This window comes from Thalassophryne amazonica, chromosome 1, assembly GCF_902500255.1.
Source record: "Thalassophryne amazonica chromosome 1, fThaAma1.1, whole genome shotgun sequence".
Classification (NCBI taxonomy): Eukaryota; Metazoa; Chordata; class Actinopteri; order Batrachoidiformes; family Batrachoididae; genus Thalassophryne; species Thalassophryne amazonica.
This window is the reverse complement of record NC_047103.1, coordinates 49,206,115-49,224,634: the sequence shown is the minus strand read 5'-3', so window position 1 is coordinate 49,224,634 and position 18,520 is coordinate 49,206,115. Positions and strand designations below refer to the sequence as shown.

The 18,520-nt window shown below is 39.4% G+C and overlaps 1 protein-coding gene across 1 annotated transcript; it reads left to right on the top strand.

The window, feature by feature from the left end:
* The first annotated feature begins 7,793 nt into the window (after positions 1-7,793).
* On the top strand, positions 7,794-14,632 carry c1qtnf9 (C1q and TNF related 9). The gene is made up of 3 exons (XM_034169535.1): positions 7,794-8,328; positions 8,448-8,510; positions 13,610-14,632. The coding sequence occupies exons 1-3, from the start codon at positions 8,139-8,141 to the stop codon at positions 14,377-14,379; spliced, it is 1,023 nt and encodes a 340-aa protein (XP_034025426.1). The 5' UTR covers positions 7,794-8,138; the 3' UTR covers positions 14,380-14,632.
* The last annotated feature ends 3,888 nt before the right edge of the window (positions 14,633-18,520 follow it).

The following is an 18,520-nucleotide window of genomic DNA, read 5'->3' as shown; positions in this document are numbered from 1 at the left end:
ACCTGTTACAACATGTTGTTTCCACACGTTGTTATTTTCTGTACATGTTTATTTATATTTGAGGACTGTTCTTGGACAGTCTGTCACTGCGTAATTGTTTAGCCTTAAACCTAGTTGAAGTCATCGCCTGATGATGTCTCTGCAGGCTTGTCTGAGGACTTGCAGTTGCAGTATCCTTAATAACTAAATCAACCTCATGTGTGGTGCCTAACTGGCCTCAAATTATAGATGGATTTCTTGCTTTCTGAGCCACACCCTTGTCATTTGGTTGCATTATGTTTGTTGATAATTTGTCTATTTTGTGTACAGACCAATAAATCAATGCAGCTGTAGTCTATATGTATGTCAGCCAACATTTCTGGTGCCACGTAAAGACGTCACTTGAACGCGCACTTTTATGTACTGTTGTCTTATATTTTTAAATATATTTATAACTGAAGGTTCACGTGGGAAAGAAGAAAATAAAGTATGCAAACATGCCTTTATGTGTAATACATAAGCGTGTGTATCTCAGAGGTCATCACTGTGTATTTTCAGTTGAGTTATTGCCAATCTTGATTATGTTCCTTCCCCTCCAACTCTTCCTAGCATCTCTGCAAGAAATCTAATAAACAGGGAACAGGATGCACAGTGAACCATTGCCTTTGGGTTAAATATGTCTGCACCACAGTCTGAATCAAAGCTCCTTCCCAACCATCCTTCAATTTACACAGTGACCTTGAGGACAATATTAAATCCTGCCAAGCTCATCACTTCAAAGCTGTAACTACAATGTAGTTCTCAGGTTAAAAACCTTCCCTGCTTTATTATTCTCCATAAAATTTTGACAGAAATATGCCTTTTGAAACTTTGAACAAAAGTAATTGCTTCAGGAAAACATTAAAAAACAAATGCTTCAAGAAAATTTTCAGTTTTGAACCTTTTAGAACACAAAATTAAACAACTGCTTCAGAAAATGATTCACTGCTTTGAAACACTCCAATCATTAATTAAAACATTTACTTTGCACAATTTCATAACACTTCAGCAAGAGTCACATGATGTCAATATTATTAAAAACATCTCTAAACAGTACTTTAAATAAATGATTCACTCATTTGAAAGCAGTAAATGAAAGAAATGCTGCATAAAACACTTTTGAAACACTCCGGTCAATAAATGAAATGTTTGCTGCAGACAGGCATTCACTGTCTCAGAAGTCTTCGGCAAATGAGTCATTGGTTTCAACCTTATTTAAAACAATAAAATAAATAACACTGCTTCAAATGATTCATTGCTGCAGAAAACAATTTAGTGTTTTGAAACACTAATCATTAAATGAAACGTGCTTTTGATGAGAATTTACTATCAGCAAATGAGTCACTGGTTTAAACCTTATTTTAAAAAAATAAGCATCACTGCATGAAAAAAAATCCCTCAGTCTACTTTCTAAACATGCTGCAAACTGTACAAAACCGTAAGTGTGTCAAAATAACACACTGTTTTGAAAGACTGAAAACAAAATTAAACCATTGTTTTAGAAAATTGTATCATTTGAAACATTGAGTGCACCAGCTGTTTCAGAAAATGAGTCATAGTTCGAAAGTGTTGACACGTGACATTGAATAAATGCTGCAGAAAATGATTGGTTCAAAATGCTGAAAACACAAATTCATGTTTTCTATATCTGCTTATCCACAGGTAAGAGGTGGTGTACATCCTATATATTTTTTCTGTAGTTTTCTCTGGGCCCCTCCCCAATCGGACCGGGAGTGACATGTTTAGCCGCATGTTCTCCTTGAATTGCTGTCTGTCTGAGTGGTGTCCAAAAAATGAGGTGGGCTTCATAGATAATTGGCAAAGCTTCTGGGGAAAACCTGGTCTTGTTAGGAGAGACAGCATCCATCCCACTTTGGATGGAGCAGCTCTCATTTCTAGAAATCTGGCCAATTTTCTTAAATCCTCCAAACCGTGACTATCCAGGGTTGGGACCAGGAAGCAGAGTTGTAGTCTTACACACCTCTCTGCAGCTTCTCTCCCCCTGCCATCCCCTCATTACCCCATCCCCGTAGAGACGGTGTCTGCTCCCAGACCACCAATAACCAGCAAAAATCTATTTAAGCATAAAAATTCAAAAAGAAAAAATAATATAGCACCTTCAACTGCACCACAGACTAAAACAGTTAAATGTGGTCTATTAAACATTAGGTCTTTCTCTTCTAAGTCCCGGTTGGTAAATGATATAATAATTGATCAACATATTGATTTATTCTGCCTTACAGAAACCTGGTTACAGCAGGATGAATATGTTAGTTTAAATGAGTCAACACCCCCGAGTCACACTAACTGCCAGAATGCTCGTAGCACGGGCCGAGGCGGAGGATTAGCAGCAATCTTCCATTCCAGCTTATTAATTAATCAAAACCCAGACAGAGCTTTAATTCATTTGAAAGCTTGACTCTTAGTCTTGTCCATCCAAATTGGAAGTCCCAAAAACCAGTTTTATTTGTTATTATCTATCGTCCACCTGGTCGTTACTGTGAGTTTCTCTGTGAATTTTCAGACCTTTTGTCTGACTTAGTGCTTAGCTCAGATAAGATAATTATAGTGGGCGATTTTAACATCCACACAGATGCTGAGAATGACAGCCTCAACACTGCATTTAATCTATTATTAGACTCTATTGGCTTTGCTCAAAATGTAAATGAGTCCACCCACCACTTTAATCATATTTTAGATCTTGTTCTGACTTATGGTATGGAAATAGAAGACTTAACAGTATTCCCTGAAAACTCCCTTCTGTCTGATCATTTCTTAATAACATTTACATTTACTCTGATGGACTACCCAGCAGTGGGGAATAAGTTTCATTACACTAGAAGTCTTTCAGAAAGCGCTGTAACTAGGTTTAAGGATATGATTCCTTCTTTATGTTCTCTAATGCCATATACCAACATAGTGCAGAGTAGCTACCTAAACTCTGTAAGTGAGATAGAGTATCTCGTCAATAGTTTTACATCCTCATTGAAGACAACTTTGGATGCTGTAGCTCCTCTGAAAAAGAGAGCTTTAAATCAGAAGTGCCTGACTCCGTGGTATAACTCACAAACTCGTAGCTTAAAGCAGATAACCCGTAAGTTGGAGAGGAAATGGCGTCTCACTAATTTAGAAGATCTTCACTTAGCCTGGAAAAAGAGTCTGTTGCTCTATAAAAAAGCCATCCGTAAAGCTGGGACATCTTTCTACTCATCACTAATTGAAGAAAATAAGAACAACCCCAGGTTTCTTTTCAGCACTGTAGCCAGGCTGACAAAGAGTCAGAGCTCTATTGAGCTGAGTATTCCATTAACTTTAACTAGTAATGACTTCATGACTCTCTTTGCTAACAAAATTTTAACTATTAGAGAAAAAATTACTCATAACCATCCCAAAGACGTATCGTTATCTTTGGCTGCTTTCAGTGATGCCGGTATTTGGTTAGACTCTTTCTCTCCGATTGTCCTGTCTGAGTTATTTTCATTAGTTACTTCATCCAAACCATCAACATGTTTATTAGACCCCATTCCTACCAGGCTGCTCAAGGAAGCCCTACCATTATTTAATGCTTCGATCTTAAATATGATCAATCTATCGTTGTTAGTTGGCTATGTACCACAGGCTTTTAAGGTGGCAGTAATTAAACCATTACTTAAAAAGCCATCACTTGACCCAGCTATCTTAGCTAATTATACGCCAATCTCCAACCTTCCTTTTCTCTCAAAAATTCTTGAAAGGGTAGTTGTAAAACAGCAAACTGATCATCTGCAGAGGAATGGTCTATTTGAAGAGTTTCAGTCAGGTTTTAGAATTCATCATAGTACAGAAACAGCATTAGTGAAGGTTACAAATGATCTTCTTATGTCCTCGGACAGTGGACTCATCTCTGTGCTTGTTCTGTTAGACCTCAGTGCTGCTTTTGATACTGTTGACCATAAAATTTTATTACAGAGATTAGAGCATGCCATAGGTATTAAAGGAACTGCGCTGCGGTGGTTTGAATCATATTTGTCTAATAGATTACAATTTGTTCATGTAAATGGGGAATCTTCTTCACAGACTAAAGTTAATTATGGAGTTCCACAAGGTTCTGTGCTAGGACCAATTTTATTCACTTTATACATGCTTCCCTTAGGCAGTATTATTAGACGGTATTGCTTAAATTTTCATTGTTACGCAGATGATACCCAGCTTTATCTATCCATGAAGCCAGAGGACACACACCAATTAGCTAAACTGCAGGATTGTCTTATAGACATAAAGACATGGATGACCTCTAATTTCCTGCTTTTAAACTCAGATAAAACTGAAGTTATTGTACTTGGCCCCACAAATCTTAGAAACATGGTGTCTAACCAGATCCTTACTCTGGATGGCATTACCCTGACCTCTAGTAATACTGTGAGAAATCGTGGAGTCATTTTTGATCAGAATATGTCATTCAAAGCGCATATTAAACAAATATGTAGGACTGCTTTTTTGCATTTACGCAATATCTCTAAAATGAGAAAGGTCTTGTCTCAGAGTGATGCTGAAAAACTAATTCATGCATTTATTTCCTCTAGGCTGGACTATTGTAATTCATTATTATCAGGTTGTCCTAAAAGTTCCCTAAAAAGCCTTCAGTTAATTCAAAATGCTGCAGCTAGAGTACTAACGGGGACTAGAAGGAGAGAGCATATCTCACCCATATTGGCCTCTCTTCATTGGCCTCCTGTTAATTCTAGAATATAATTTAAAATTCTTCTTCTTACTTATAAGGTTTTGAATAATCAGGTCCCATCTTATCTTAGGGACCTCGTAGTACCATATCACCCCAATAGAGTGCTTCGCTCTCAGACTGCAGGCTTACTTGTAGTTCCTAGGGTTTGTAAGAGTAGAATGGGAGGCAGAGCCTTCAGCTTTCAGTCTCCTCTCCTGTGGAACCAGCTCCCAATTCAGATCAGGGAGACAGACGCCCTCTCTACTTTTAAGATTAGGCTTAAAACTTTCCTTTTTGCTAAAGCTTATAGTTAGGGCTGGATCAGGTGACCCTGAACCATCCCTTAGTTATGCTGCTATAGACGTAGACTGCTGGGGGGTTCCCATGATGCACTGAGTGTTTCTTTCTCTTTTTGCTCTGTATGCACCACTCTGCATTTAATCATTAGTGATTGATCTCTGCTCCCCTCCACAGCATGTATTTTTCCTGGTTCTCTCCCTCAGCCCCAACCAGTCCCAGCAGAAGACTGCCCCTCCCTGAGCCTGGTTCTGCTGGAGGTTTCTTCCTGTTAAAAGGGAGTTTTTCCTTCCCACTGTAGCCAAGTGCTTGCTCACAGGGGGTCGTTTTGACCGTTGGGGTTTTACATAATTATTGTATGGCCTTGCCTTACAATATAAAGCGCCTTGGGGCAACTGTTTGTTGTGATATGGCGCTATATAAAAAAAAATTGATTGAATTGATATATATATATATATATATATATATATATATATATATATATATATATATATATATATATATATATATATATATATATATATATATATATATATAATTATTTATTTATTTATACAGTGAGGAAAATAAGTATTTGAACACCCTGCTGTTTTGCAAGTTCTCCCACTTAGAAATCATGGAGGGTCTGAAATTTTCATCTTAGATGCATGTCCACTAAAACAAATCTGGAAATCACAATGTATGATTTTTTAAAAAGTTATTTGTATGTTACTGGTGCAAATAAGTATTTGAACACCTACCAACCAGCAAGAATTCTGGCTCTCACAGACCTGTTAATTTTTCTTTAAGAAGCCCTCTTATTCTGCACTCTTTACCTATATTAATTGCACCTGTTTGAACTTGTTACCTGTATAAAAGACACCTGTTCACACATTCAGTCAATCACACTCCAACCTGTCCACCATAGCCAAGACCAAAGAGCTGTCTAAGGACACCAGGACAAAACTGTAGACCTGCACAAGGCTGGGATGGACTACAGGACAACAGGCAAGCAGCTTGGTAGAAGACAACAACTGTTATGATTATTTATTAGAAAGTGGAAGAAACACAAGATGACTGTCAATCTTCCTCGGTCTGGGATTCCATGCAAGATCTCACTTTGTGGGGTAAAGATGATTCTGAGAAAGCTCAGAACTACAAAGGAGGACCTGGTCAATGACCTGAAGAGAGCTGGGACCACAGTCACAAAGATTACATTAGTAACACATGATGCTGTCATGGTTTAAAATCCTGCAGGGCAGCAAGGTCCCCCTGCTCAAGCCAGCACATGTCCAGGCCCATTTAAAGTTCACCAGTGACCATCTGGATGATCCAGAGGAGGCATGGGAGAAGGTCATGTGGTCAGATGAGACCAGAATAGAGCTTTTTGGAATCAACTCCACTTACCATGTTTAGAGGATGAGAACAACCCCAAGAAAACCATCCCAACCGTGAAGCACGGGGGTGAAAACATCATACTCTGGGGGTGCTCTTCTGCAAAGGGGACAGGACGACTGCACCGTATTGAAGGGAGGATGGATGGGGTCATGTATTGTGAGATTTTGGCAAACAACCTCCTTCCCTCAGTAAGAGCATTGAAGATGGGTCATGGCTGGGTCTTCCAGCATGACAATGACCCCAAACACACAGCCAGGGCAACTAAGGAGGGACTCCGTAAGAAGCATTTCAAGGTCCTGGAGTGGCCTGGCCAGTCTCCAGACCTGAACTCAATAGAAAATCTTTGGAGGGAGCTGAAACTCCAAACCTGAAAGATTTTGAGAAGATCTGTATGGAGGAGAGGACCAAAATCCCTGCTGCAGTGTGTGCAAACCTGGTGAAAAACTACAGGAAACCTTTGACCTCTGTAATTGCAAACAAAGGCTACTGTACCAAATATTAACATTGATTTTCACAGGTGTTCAAATACTTATTTGCAGCAGTAAGATACAAATAAATTATAAAAAAAAAATCATACATTGTGATTTCCTGATTTTTCTTTTTTTAGATTATGTCTCTCACAGTGGACATGCACCTAAGATGAAAATTTCAGACCCCCCCACGATTTCTAAGTGGGAGAACAGGGCCAAGCATCAACCCACCCCCTTTTTTTGAGGAAAACTGGTTGAACAGCCACCTGAAATTAAATTACATGGAATACACTTAATGAATGAGAAAAGGACAAAAAAATGGGCACAATCAGGCAAGTTATTTGTGATATATTTTGTATTTGTGATGAAATTAGACATTTTATTGAAATTGCTTGATATTGACCACGTTCGTGCATTGGCCCACCCCCTCTTCACACAGAATTTTGCGTGGATAGCCCTGGGCCCCCTAATGGGAGAGTAGGGTATATACACACACACACACACACACACACACACACACACACACACACACACACACACACACACACACACACACACTCACACACTCATCTTCAACCACTTAGTCCAATTAAGGGTCACGGAGGGCTGGAGGCTATCCCAGCATATAGAGCGTGAGGCGGGGTACACCCAGGACAGGACGCCAGTCTGTTACAGGGCCACAAACAAACAAACAAACACATCCACACCCACTCGCACACCTATGGACAATTTAAAGATTCCAGTCCACCTAACCTGGATGTCTTTGGATGTGGGAGGAAACCGGAGCACCCGGAGGAAACCCATGCAAACACGGGGAGAACATGCAAACTCCACACAGAAAGGCCACAGGCGGGAATTGAACCCATGACCTTCTCGCTGTGAGGCAACAGTGCTAACCAGTAATCCACCGTGCTGCCCGAGTGGGGTACATATACAAACAGAAAGCTGTGCCTTTTTTGACATTTGTTCCTCAGTCTGAGTTTATTATTATGCTGAATAGACTGGAAAAAAAGCAGCACAGGTGATACATAAGTAAGTTAATCAAAAACACAGACAAACCAGTGAAGTGGTTCAGTGAGCAGATCACTTTTGTCCAAAGTCCATGTCCAGTTTGTGTTTGTGTCTTGGCTTTTGTATGTTCTTCCACTGCTGCAGTTCTGATTGGGACTGTTAAAAGATAGGGCTGTAGAGTTATTGGTTTATGTGCATATTTACATATGAGTTTATGAAGTGTGGGTGTGATAGGTTATTTTTATGCAAACAGTGCATCTAGAACAATGCTGCAGATGAAGATTCCTGTTGCTTGTGTGCTCCTTCTTCTATTGGCCATCAGGTGTGTTGCACAGGAAACAAATGATGGGAAAGGGTGTATTTGTGGACACCCTGGAATACCTGGAGATCCTGGACACAATGGAACACCTGGTAGGGACGGCCGAGACGGACTCGGGGGTGACAAAGGTGATCGAGGTAAGTTAAAATAATCAATTTCTGAAGAATTTCTCTTCATAGCCTGACACATTATACAGTCTTTTCCCATATGTTGTATACCTCAGCTTCACAGACATTTATCATTTCTTTGATGAAAGGTGAGGTTGGGCCAAGTGGATTACCAGGCAAAGATGGCATCAAGGGAGACAAAGGAGAAACTGGTATGATTGTGGCAAATGTACAGTGGCAATGAAGAATAAAAATTGTATAGTCGTGAAATTATCTTTGTTTTCAGTCCCACTGCATCACCTCTGCAAACTGCATGCACACCAATCAGATTAATTCACTGTGTGTTCTGTTCCAGCTGTCCAGCTGTGCATGCTTCCAGTGGTGCTCCAGTAGACATTAGGCCATATCTCAGGAATTTTCCATAGGCATGCAAGCAGTGTCCTGTTTTGTTGTTGTTGTTGTTGTTGTATTTGAGACAGAAATGTTTGCAGAGCACTTGAAGTCCAAGACAAATTTCCCTTTGGGGACAGTAAAGTATATTGTATCATATATCAGGTTCTATCACTTCTAAAGGAACATTACTAGTCAGATCTCAAGCTCCTCCAATAATATAGGGCAGAATTTCTTCTTTAACTGCTTAGAAACCCTAAATTTCTATTTTATATTTGCTGTAATTGAATATTTTTCCTGAAAATTAAAGAAAACTTTTATTTTGAAGTTTTGCTTCTGATAAAATGGCCCACTGATGTAACTCTGTAATCATTGAGCTTAGAGAGCAGAGTTGGTCTTAAATTACTCGGGGACACCACAGCAAGTTTATACGTACTTGATCTCACTGAATATTTTTCTTGAAAAATACCAAAAATGCTTTCTTGGACTTTGAAACTAATGAAATCTCTCCTCACTCGGTAACCACTCAGGCTAGAGAATAGGTTTTTGGTTTCCACTGCCCAGAGACTACAAGTTTCTGTTTGATCCAACTGAACATTTTCCTGGAAATAACATGATTATACCCATGTTTTGAACTTTGGCCTTATTAAACTGGTCTATTGCTGTAGCTCAGTAATCACTGAGGCTACAGTGCAGATTTTGGGCTTAAATGATTTTGGGACCTCAAGTTTCTCTTTGATCCAACTGAACTTTTTTTGGAGGGGGATGACTGTTTTGACCTTAGACCCCATTGAAATCTGTCCTCACTGTGTCTAAGCAAGCAAGGAGGTTCAAGAACAGATTTTTACGGACATTGTTCACAGACCACAAATTTTTATTGATGTATTTAGGGTCCAAGCACTTGCAAAGCTGATCAAAGGACTCTATTGTTTTGAGCTGGTTTTTGTTTTGTATGTTGGTTTTTTCTAGGCACAAAAACTGCCTGGGCAGCCTAAACCAGGCAGAGGTGAAATGTGAAATTTACAGGGTTGGCATATGTCAGGAAAAACTCACCGTATTCAGACAATGGCTGGTGAAAAACGCTAGGTGGCGCTATAATTAATAAAAACGTGTTAACACTATTAAATTTAGATCCATGGGGTCAGCCATAGGAAAACTGTATATTGTTGCAATCGGTGGAGTGGGCCTGTTGTAACTGTCAGCCATGCACATTCAAATTCAATTTATTTTTTTCAATATTGCAAAATATGGAAAATTGGCACAAACAAAATTTATCTCTGGAATTTTGGTGTAGAAAAGCTAGATTGGTCTCAAAATGTTCTCTGGTTCTTGAATCTCAATAGTTGGACCAAAAACCTTAAAATTGTGTTGCTGTTTTTGCAATTTTTATGGCTTTGGGTTTGACCATGTATGATGCTCTTTATTACGTGATGCATTATCTCATTAATGGGATCACCGAACGGCAAGAAATCAGTTAAGTATATTTATGTATGGCCTCTGTTAGAGTTGCAGTGCCAAATTTGGTCGACCTGCGCCACTAGATGGCGCTGTAAAGCATGTTTTCTTTGAATTTCGAAGGTACAAATTGCTCAAAATTTCATGTAGATTTTCCCTGAGAGTCCTACAAGGTGCTGTTTTACTGTTAGACCAAAGATGATGATAAATGACCTCTTATTTATTTATTTATTTTTTATTCTTTTAGCCGAAGCAACTCAAAATGCACTCTCACTAATGGATGGACCAAATGCTGCCAAATTTACCAGCTTCAACCAGAATGCTGTTTGTGTTGTGTAGAGCAGTGATTCTCAACCGGGGTGCCGTGGGTATTTTTCATATTCGCGATTACCGTGAATTATTTATTTTATCCACAAAGCATAAAACGACAGAATCTGATGTCAAACGTGCTGCAGCCTCGCTCTCGTCTTAAGGCGGGACAATAACAAGGAGGCTGACGGCCGATTAAAACAGTGCCGTCTCCTTCAAAAGCCGTCTAAAATGCGGAGCTGTCGGTGTGTGTGTCTGTGCCTGTGTGCGCGCGCGCGGAGTTAACAGGCTGCAGACTGCGAGGGAGGGGGTGGGTGAGGGAGGGGAGGGGAGGGATGGGTGAGGGAGGGGGTGGGTCAGGGAGGGGAGGGGGTGGGTGAGGGAGGGGAGGGGTGGGTGAGGGAGGGGTGGGTGAGGGAGGGGAGGGGTGGGTGAGGGAGGGGAGGGGAGGGATGGGTGAGGGAGGGGGTGGGTCAGGGAGGGGAGGGGGTGGGTGAGGGAGGGGAGGGGTGGGTGAGGGAGGGGAGGGGAGGGGGTGGGTGAGGGAGGGGAGGGGTGGGTGAGGGAGGGGAGGGGAGGGGGTGGGTGAGGGAGATTCCTGAATGCAGGCGCGACACGTTCAGTGCGCAGCGAGCGCGGAGCAGAGAGAGGATTTTAAATGGAGTGAACATGTTAACAAAACGAAAACGTGAAGCTGCCTTTACTTCTCTCTGAACTTTCTCTAAAGGTGTGATTCTGCCGTTACCGTCCTGTTCACACCATGTGCGCGTCGTATGCTGAATTTATGAGATCATGAGATGAAATAAATGGTCAGATATCTTTAAAAACATATTTAAAAAATGAGAATATATGAATGAACTGAGCCACAAAAAAAAAAACAATGTTCAAACGCACAGATCACAAAAAGCAGGTGAGAACTCTGAACTTTAACAGCTGTTATTTTCCAAAGGTATTTATTTGTTCAATCTTGAGCTTAATGCAGTGTTTAAGCACAAAACGTGACTGATGAGGAGAAACAATTTCAGAAATGCAACAGAAACAACCACAAATCAGAAAAAGTTGGGACTGTATGTAAAATGAAGATAAAAATAAAAATGTTGCACCATTCCCAGTTTCTCCACTCACAGAAGCCAAACGTTCTTCCAGAGTTGTGTAATTATACTACAATAGTAGAATATAAAGAAGGGGAAAAAAAAGAAAAAAATATATACAATATATTCGTCAATCGCAATTATTTGACAATCGTCTCCAGAAATTCCTAATCGTGACAGCCCTACTTGAGATCAGAGCGCAAAATGCTTGAGGATTTTCGAAATGTGGTGTTTTCTGTATCGATTTTCTATTAATAATAATAATAATGATATTTGGGTTTTGCGCAAAACCAGAGGTAATAGCATTATAATATTATTTTGGTTGGTGGTGTGCCGCAGGATTTTGTAAATATAAAAAGGGTGCCGCGGCTCAAAAAAGGTTGAAAATCACTGGTGTAGAGCACAGTGCAAACTGTCTGTGTGTAAGAAAATATCCAGTAAAAAACGCTAGGTGGCGCTATAAATAATAAAACTGCTTTGAAAAAACAACTTCTAATAAATTCTGATCCATCGCACATAAACTACGATCTTTGGATTAAGCTCTTTGCAGTGGTTTAAGACACGCCCCTTTGTGCCTAATTGGTTTTTTTTGCAATTTGCAAAATATGGAAAATAAGCTGACGCAAACTCGTCTCTGGATTTTTGATGCAGAAAGGCCAGATTGGTGTCAAAACATTCTCTGGAGAGTGACTGAAAAATTTGACTGGAAATCGTCAAATTATTATTATTATTTTTTTTTACTTTGTTAAGGTTCTTGACTTTGAGTTTTACCATTTGTGTTGCTATTTAATTAATGATGGGTTTTCTCATTAATGGGATTAATGGTGAATTTGTCAGGTTAGGAGAACACAGAACAACCTGGACATATACAGAAAATGCCTGGTAAAAACAGCTATGTGGCGCTATAAAGAATAAATAAGTTTTGACAAAAACAACTTGTGAAATTTCAGACACACAGGAAAACTTTACACTGCTGGGGTCGGTGGAGTGAGCTCTTTTCACTGGTATAGGCCACACCCATTTGTGCCTTGATGCATTTTTTGCAAGATTTTGAAATATGCAAAATAGGCAGACATGAACTCGTCTTTGGATTTTTGACACAGAAAGTCCAGATTAGTGTCAAAATGTTCTGTGCTTCATAATTCTGAGAAATTTGGCCATTATTTGCTCTGTTTGCAATGTTTTTGCTTTGAGTTTGACAATATAGAAAGCTATTTATTTTATGATGGGTTTTCTTGTTAAGGGGATAACCTAATGGCATGATATTTGACGTGTACAAATGACCTCTTTTGTAACTACAATGCCAAATTTGGTGGAACTGCACCGCTAGATTGCGCTGCAAAATATATTTCTATTAATTTCAGAGCAATAACATGCTCTAAAATTCATGTAGATCTTGCCTGAGGATTCTCCGTGATCTCTGTTTGAGGTAGGCCTGTATCCGTGGTGGCGCAGGGGTGCTTGTACCCTTAATATTTGCTTGCAAATCTAGTTAAATATTTTTCTTGAAAACTACCAAAAACTCTTGGTTTTTCTATTGGCTCCAATTTAATAATCTGTTGTTGTATTTGAGCAACAGATCAGCAATTCAGTACTTTTATTTTCACATAGTAAATCCCTTTGGCTGCTCCCTTGTTTGCACTTGGGGTCGCCACAGCAAATCCAAGGTTGATCTGCATATTGAATTGGCACAGGTTTTACGCTGGATGTCCTTCATGATGCATCTCCACATTACATGGAGAAATGTGGCAGGGGTGGGGTTTGAACCATGAACCTTCTGCATTGAAGCCAAGTGCAGTAATCACTCAGCCACCACCCCTACGGCAACAGAATGAAAAGAATCATAATTAAATACCCATCTTTCACTATATGGTGATGTCATGCAAAAAGGAAGTTGTTTTGTATCAAATCAAGACTATTCAATGCACCATAGGAAAAATGTGCTATGTAATGTTTATTACTTTGCATGCACTGTAATTAAAACTCTTAATGTATTTGTTGTACTTTGTTTGACTCGGGGAAATGTCAAAGAGGTGTGAGACTTTTTGGGTGTTTGTTTATTGTAGGTGCTGTTGGCCCAGTTGGACTAAAAGGGAAAAGGGGTGATAACGGAGATCAGGGACATCCTGGGAAAATGGGACCCCAAGGAGTCCAAGGGCTGATTGGTCAAAAAGGAAGTAAAGGAGAGCTTGGCCTGACTGGACCCCAGGGACCAAAAGGTGAAGTTGGTCCTACTGGACCGGAGGGTCTAAAAGGGGAAATTGGCCTTCGAGGAGAGAGAGGCATTCAGGGACCAATTGGAATCCCTGGCAGACCAGGACCTAAAGGGGATATTGGTGTTCCAGGTCCTAAAGGCAATATTGGCTACCGTGGGGACAGAGGACTTCAAGGAGAGAAGGGTGACAGAGGTGAAAAGGGAGAGCTAGTTGTTTTGTCTAAAAGTGCCTTCTGTGTTGGTCTTACCACAAACACCAAGCTCCCAGCAGTAAATGTACCAATCCGGTTTGACAAGATTATTTACAACGAACAGAATCATTATGATCCACAAACAGGAAGATTTACATGCTCTGTCACAGGTGCTTACTTCTTTACTTACCACATCACTGTTTATTCCAGAAATGTCAAAGTGGCTCTAATGAAAAATGGAGCAAAGATTATCCACACAGCAGATAACTACCAGAGTAGTGAGGACCAGGCAGCAGGGGGCGCTGTTCTGCACCTGGAGGTGAGGGACAAAGTGTGGCTGCAGGTGGTCGGCGGAGAACTCTACAATGGACTTTTTGCTGATGAAGATGATGATACTACCTTCTCAGGGTTCCTGCTGTTTGAGGCATAAGAAAGGAAGGCTGAGACTTTAGGATTACTGGGTTCATGAACCCAGAAATGTAAAATCATAGACATCAATCAAGGGGTATTAACTTGCATTATAAAGTTTGTATTTACTTTTTTGGTTGCCCAGAAATCTCACAGCAATATGGATTTCAATGGATTTTGTGATGGGTGGATTTTGAAATTTTGATGAAGATTTTGATCCAGAACAAGTACATCCGCCAAAGAAGTAGGGTGGCGGTTATGATTTCACCCCTATTTGTTTGTTTGTTTGTGAACAGTCTGGAACCCATAATTTTTAATATACCGTTATGATTTTTTATTTTATTTTATTTTATTTTTTACAGAGGATTCATATCCTGATCCAAAACTGATTACATTTTCAAGGTCATAAGTCAAAGGTCAAAGTCAGGAAAAATATTGGAAAATCCCTATCCTTTAACACTGAATGAATTTTCAAAAATTCAGAACTGTCAAAAAAGATTGAATTTCTTTCATATATGACAGCGTTATGTAGGATGGTATAAGTTTGATCTGTATCTGATCCGGATTACAGATTTTGTGGCCATTGAAAACCTCATTTAACAGATATTTTACATTATTTCTTAATCAAACATGCCCCAATCATTCTCATATTTGAAAGTGAAGTGCAGACTGGCACTCACTGTTAACTGAAAGTTTGATCCGGATTGTGGATTTTGTGGACATTTGAATTTAATATTGAAAAGCCCATTTGGTGTACATTTTGCGTTATATCTCAATCAAAAGTGCCTCAATCACTCTTATTTTTTTGTTATGGATTTAACTACACCACCAAAATTGGACAGAGGCTCCAATTTTATGCCTTTTTGTCTATCTTCCAGTTATCAGTTAGAAACCAAGTACCACAAAGCAATGACAAATTGTGCATATCACAGATAACCGATGTTCTGTGAAAATTATCTGAAAAAGAATTTAGAAACTGAAAAATTTGAAAAAAAAAAAAAAAAAACTGACAACACAACAAAAGGCATCAGTTCAAGTGCATGAACTAAATACATACTCCTGACATTTGATCATATTTAAGTTAGCTTATGAAAAGCCACTTCTAACAGGACATTGACCTTCAAATTTTTTCCAAACTAAAAATGTGTGGAATTGGAAACTAGTGCCTTTAGGGGCACTGTATATGACCGAATATTTAATCTTTAGAATACACACACACACACATACACACACACACACACGCACACACACAGCATTGTGCTATGCGCACTTTAAGTGCGAGATCTCGCACTTTAGCACAGTGCACTGTGCTAAAGTGTGAGATATATGTAGCACTTTAGCACAGTATATGATCAAATATTTGATCTTTAGAATATATATAAGAGAGATGTGTCCTTAGCATTGTCACTTTATAGGCAGACCTTCTCATGTTCAGTGGATCATATGCAATGTCACATGTTGATAAATTGTGAGTTGGTTTGTACTCTAACTGATGCTATTTAGCACTTAGCTAACTTGTGAGGCTCCATAGTGACCTTGGGTTAATGCTACTTCTCTTTGTAATGCTAACTGGTTTGATGGAAGGCACTCAAAAGGCTTTTGACCAGTGAAGGTACCCTTTGCAGATATCAGCTATCTGATGTCATGTCAGTTTAAACATAGCTGGCAGTGTCCAGCCCATAGCTGTGATTTATCCAGGCTTCTTGGCCTTAGCCATCAGCAGTCTGTCTGCATGTGGTGAAAGTGCTGAAGTTGTTGAGAGATTGGTTTATCTCTGCAGTGACAGTTATGCCTCTGGGATCTTAGCCTGTGAGGTCAAGAGTCATCTGGCATTATTTAAAAGAAGTAAAGCCAAACCTCCCATGTGAAATGAATGCAATGACACAAATATTAAATGATGCATATAAAACAAAAGTAGTAAAGCCATATCAAAGTTGTATAAAGGACTGATAGTTAATAGGAAAACATCAACACTGTATATTAGAGATAAATGGGTAAAGGAGTTGCAGGAGGACATAAGTAATGACATGTGGTATAATATTTGCAAATCTCAAGTAACTACAACTAGCTCAAGAAATTGGAAAATTTACTGTTGGAAAAATTTAGTGAGATATTTTATTACACCAAAGATAAAAAAAAGGCATCACTATCCTTGCACCAACCCTGCTGGAGAAAGTGTGGAGAGCAGGATATGGGACATGCACACATCTTCTGGCAGTGTCAAAACTTGTCCCAATTTTGGGAAGATGTTGGTAGTGAAATTGAAAAGGTATTTGGGTACAATATACCAAGAACAATACTGACATTATACTTTGGGTATGTAATGGGAGCAGGGATTCAGAAAAAACATGTATACTTATTTAAAATTTTGTTGGCAGCAGCAAAAAAAAAAAAAAAAAAAAAAAAAAAAGCCATCACATGTAAATGGTACAAACAAGAACTCCCCCACAGTTAAAAACTGGATGGACATTGTTGAAGAAATTCACAGTATGGACAGACTTACCTTTATTTTAAGGTTGCAAGAAGCTAAATACGAAGACTTTTGGGAAAAATGGACAATGTATATTGATGACAACTGACCAATTGTTCTGTGTATTTTGTATTGTTTGTTATAATTTGTGAAAACCAATAAAAAACAAGTATATATATATATATATATATATATATATATATATACACATCTGGAAATAGTTTAAGGAGCCATGAGGTTGCTGGACAGCGGTGGATGGCAATGCCAGTGTCTTTGCTTGTGGTCCAAGTCTTTAGAATCCCAATCCTGTCTTTGATCATTCATCTCTGATCCTGATTGAGTTAATCCTGTAATTCAATTCAATTTAATCTGAATTGCTGATTAGTTCTTTGATCAAAATCAAAGGACAGGATGAGCTGCTTGATCTTGAGTCCTGATGACAAATCAATGCTCAAAGGCAGTGCTCGGATCAAGGGGTCTTGTCTTTGGACTTTGTCAAAAATAATCAAACATGTAAACAACAAACTGATGAAAACATGAACTCGTTAATTAGGTTCAAAGATCTGCAATCAGGATCAAAGAATGGGATCATGGTTCAGCAATCAGGATCTATCGTCAGTAACAAAGGTCAGCAATCACAATCAAAGGACATGATAAAAAATAGTGATGATGATCAAAGGACAGCAATCAAGATTAAAGCTCTGTGATCGGTGCCAAAGGTCAGCAATTTGGATCAAAGGTCAGGATCAAAGATCAGCAATGAAAGATGAGCAGAAACAAAGATTTGGATCATGGTCACAGGTCAGCAATCAGAAACAAAGACGAGCACTCAGCATCAAAGGTCACCAGTGGGGATCTCAGCAAAGAGATCAAAGAAATAACCATCTTACAATGGTAAAAGGAAGCAATCAAAGGAAAGTGCTAACACTAACAGAGACATAAATCGAACACTGCAGAACCTTGGCAGAGGCTTGCACTCTCTGAGTGCCCTTTTGGTTTCACAGGGGATCCTGAACATGTATATAATTAAATGGATGATAGATCACAAATATTTGTCACTGTCAGTAATTTGCAAATGAAAGAACTGTGATATTAAACGTTAATGCAAAGATTTTGCTTGTGTCTTTGTTTTTTCTTACAGTTAAAGTATTGCTTTCTTTATTGTGTTATGGCACAGACATATTCACAGAGTCATTGAGTCTGTCTTCTCATTTTTGGGGATGGGCACGCACAGGAAAAATACCCGACATATTAGCTGTCTTGGCATGACACAAGAAGACAGCGCAACTGGAAGGTCCAGTCTTTATTTGAGTTGAAAGAAGTGCAGGAAGCCAGACACTGCTGTCTTTCATTCAACGAGGAGCCTTCCAAGGTAGGCGTGGTTTAAGTGCACAGGCTTATCTACTCCACTTACGATTGGCTGTCAGAAATCTCGTCCCCACCGGGGCTCCGCCTCTTTGCAAACAGTGCAACAAGTGTATTGATGATGCTCGCGAACTCAATCCTACAAGAAAACCTTTTCGCTGCCACCTTCTGCGAAGTTATGGATTTTATTTGAGCAGCGCTGGAAGAAGTCGTGGGGACTTTATGGTTGTCCTACTCGACTACTACTACTGTGTTAGTTACTGAACCCGATCTAGAAAAAAAAAAAAAAAAAAAAACTAAACCAAAGAGGTCGCGACGTTGAGCAGTT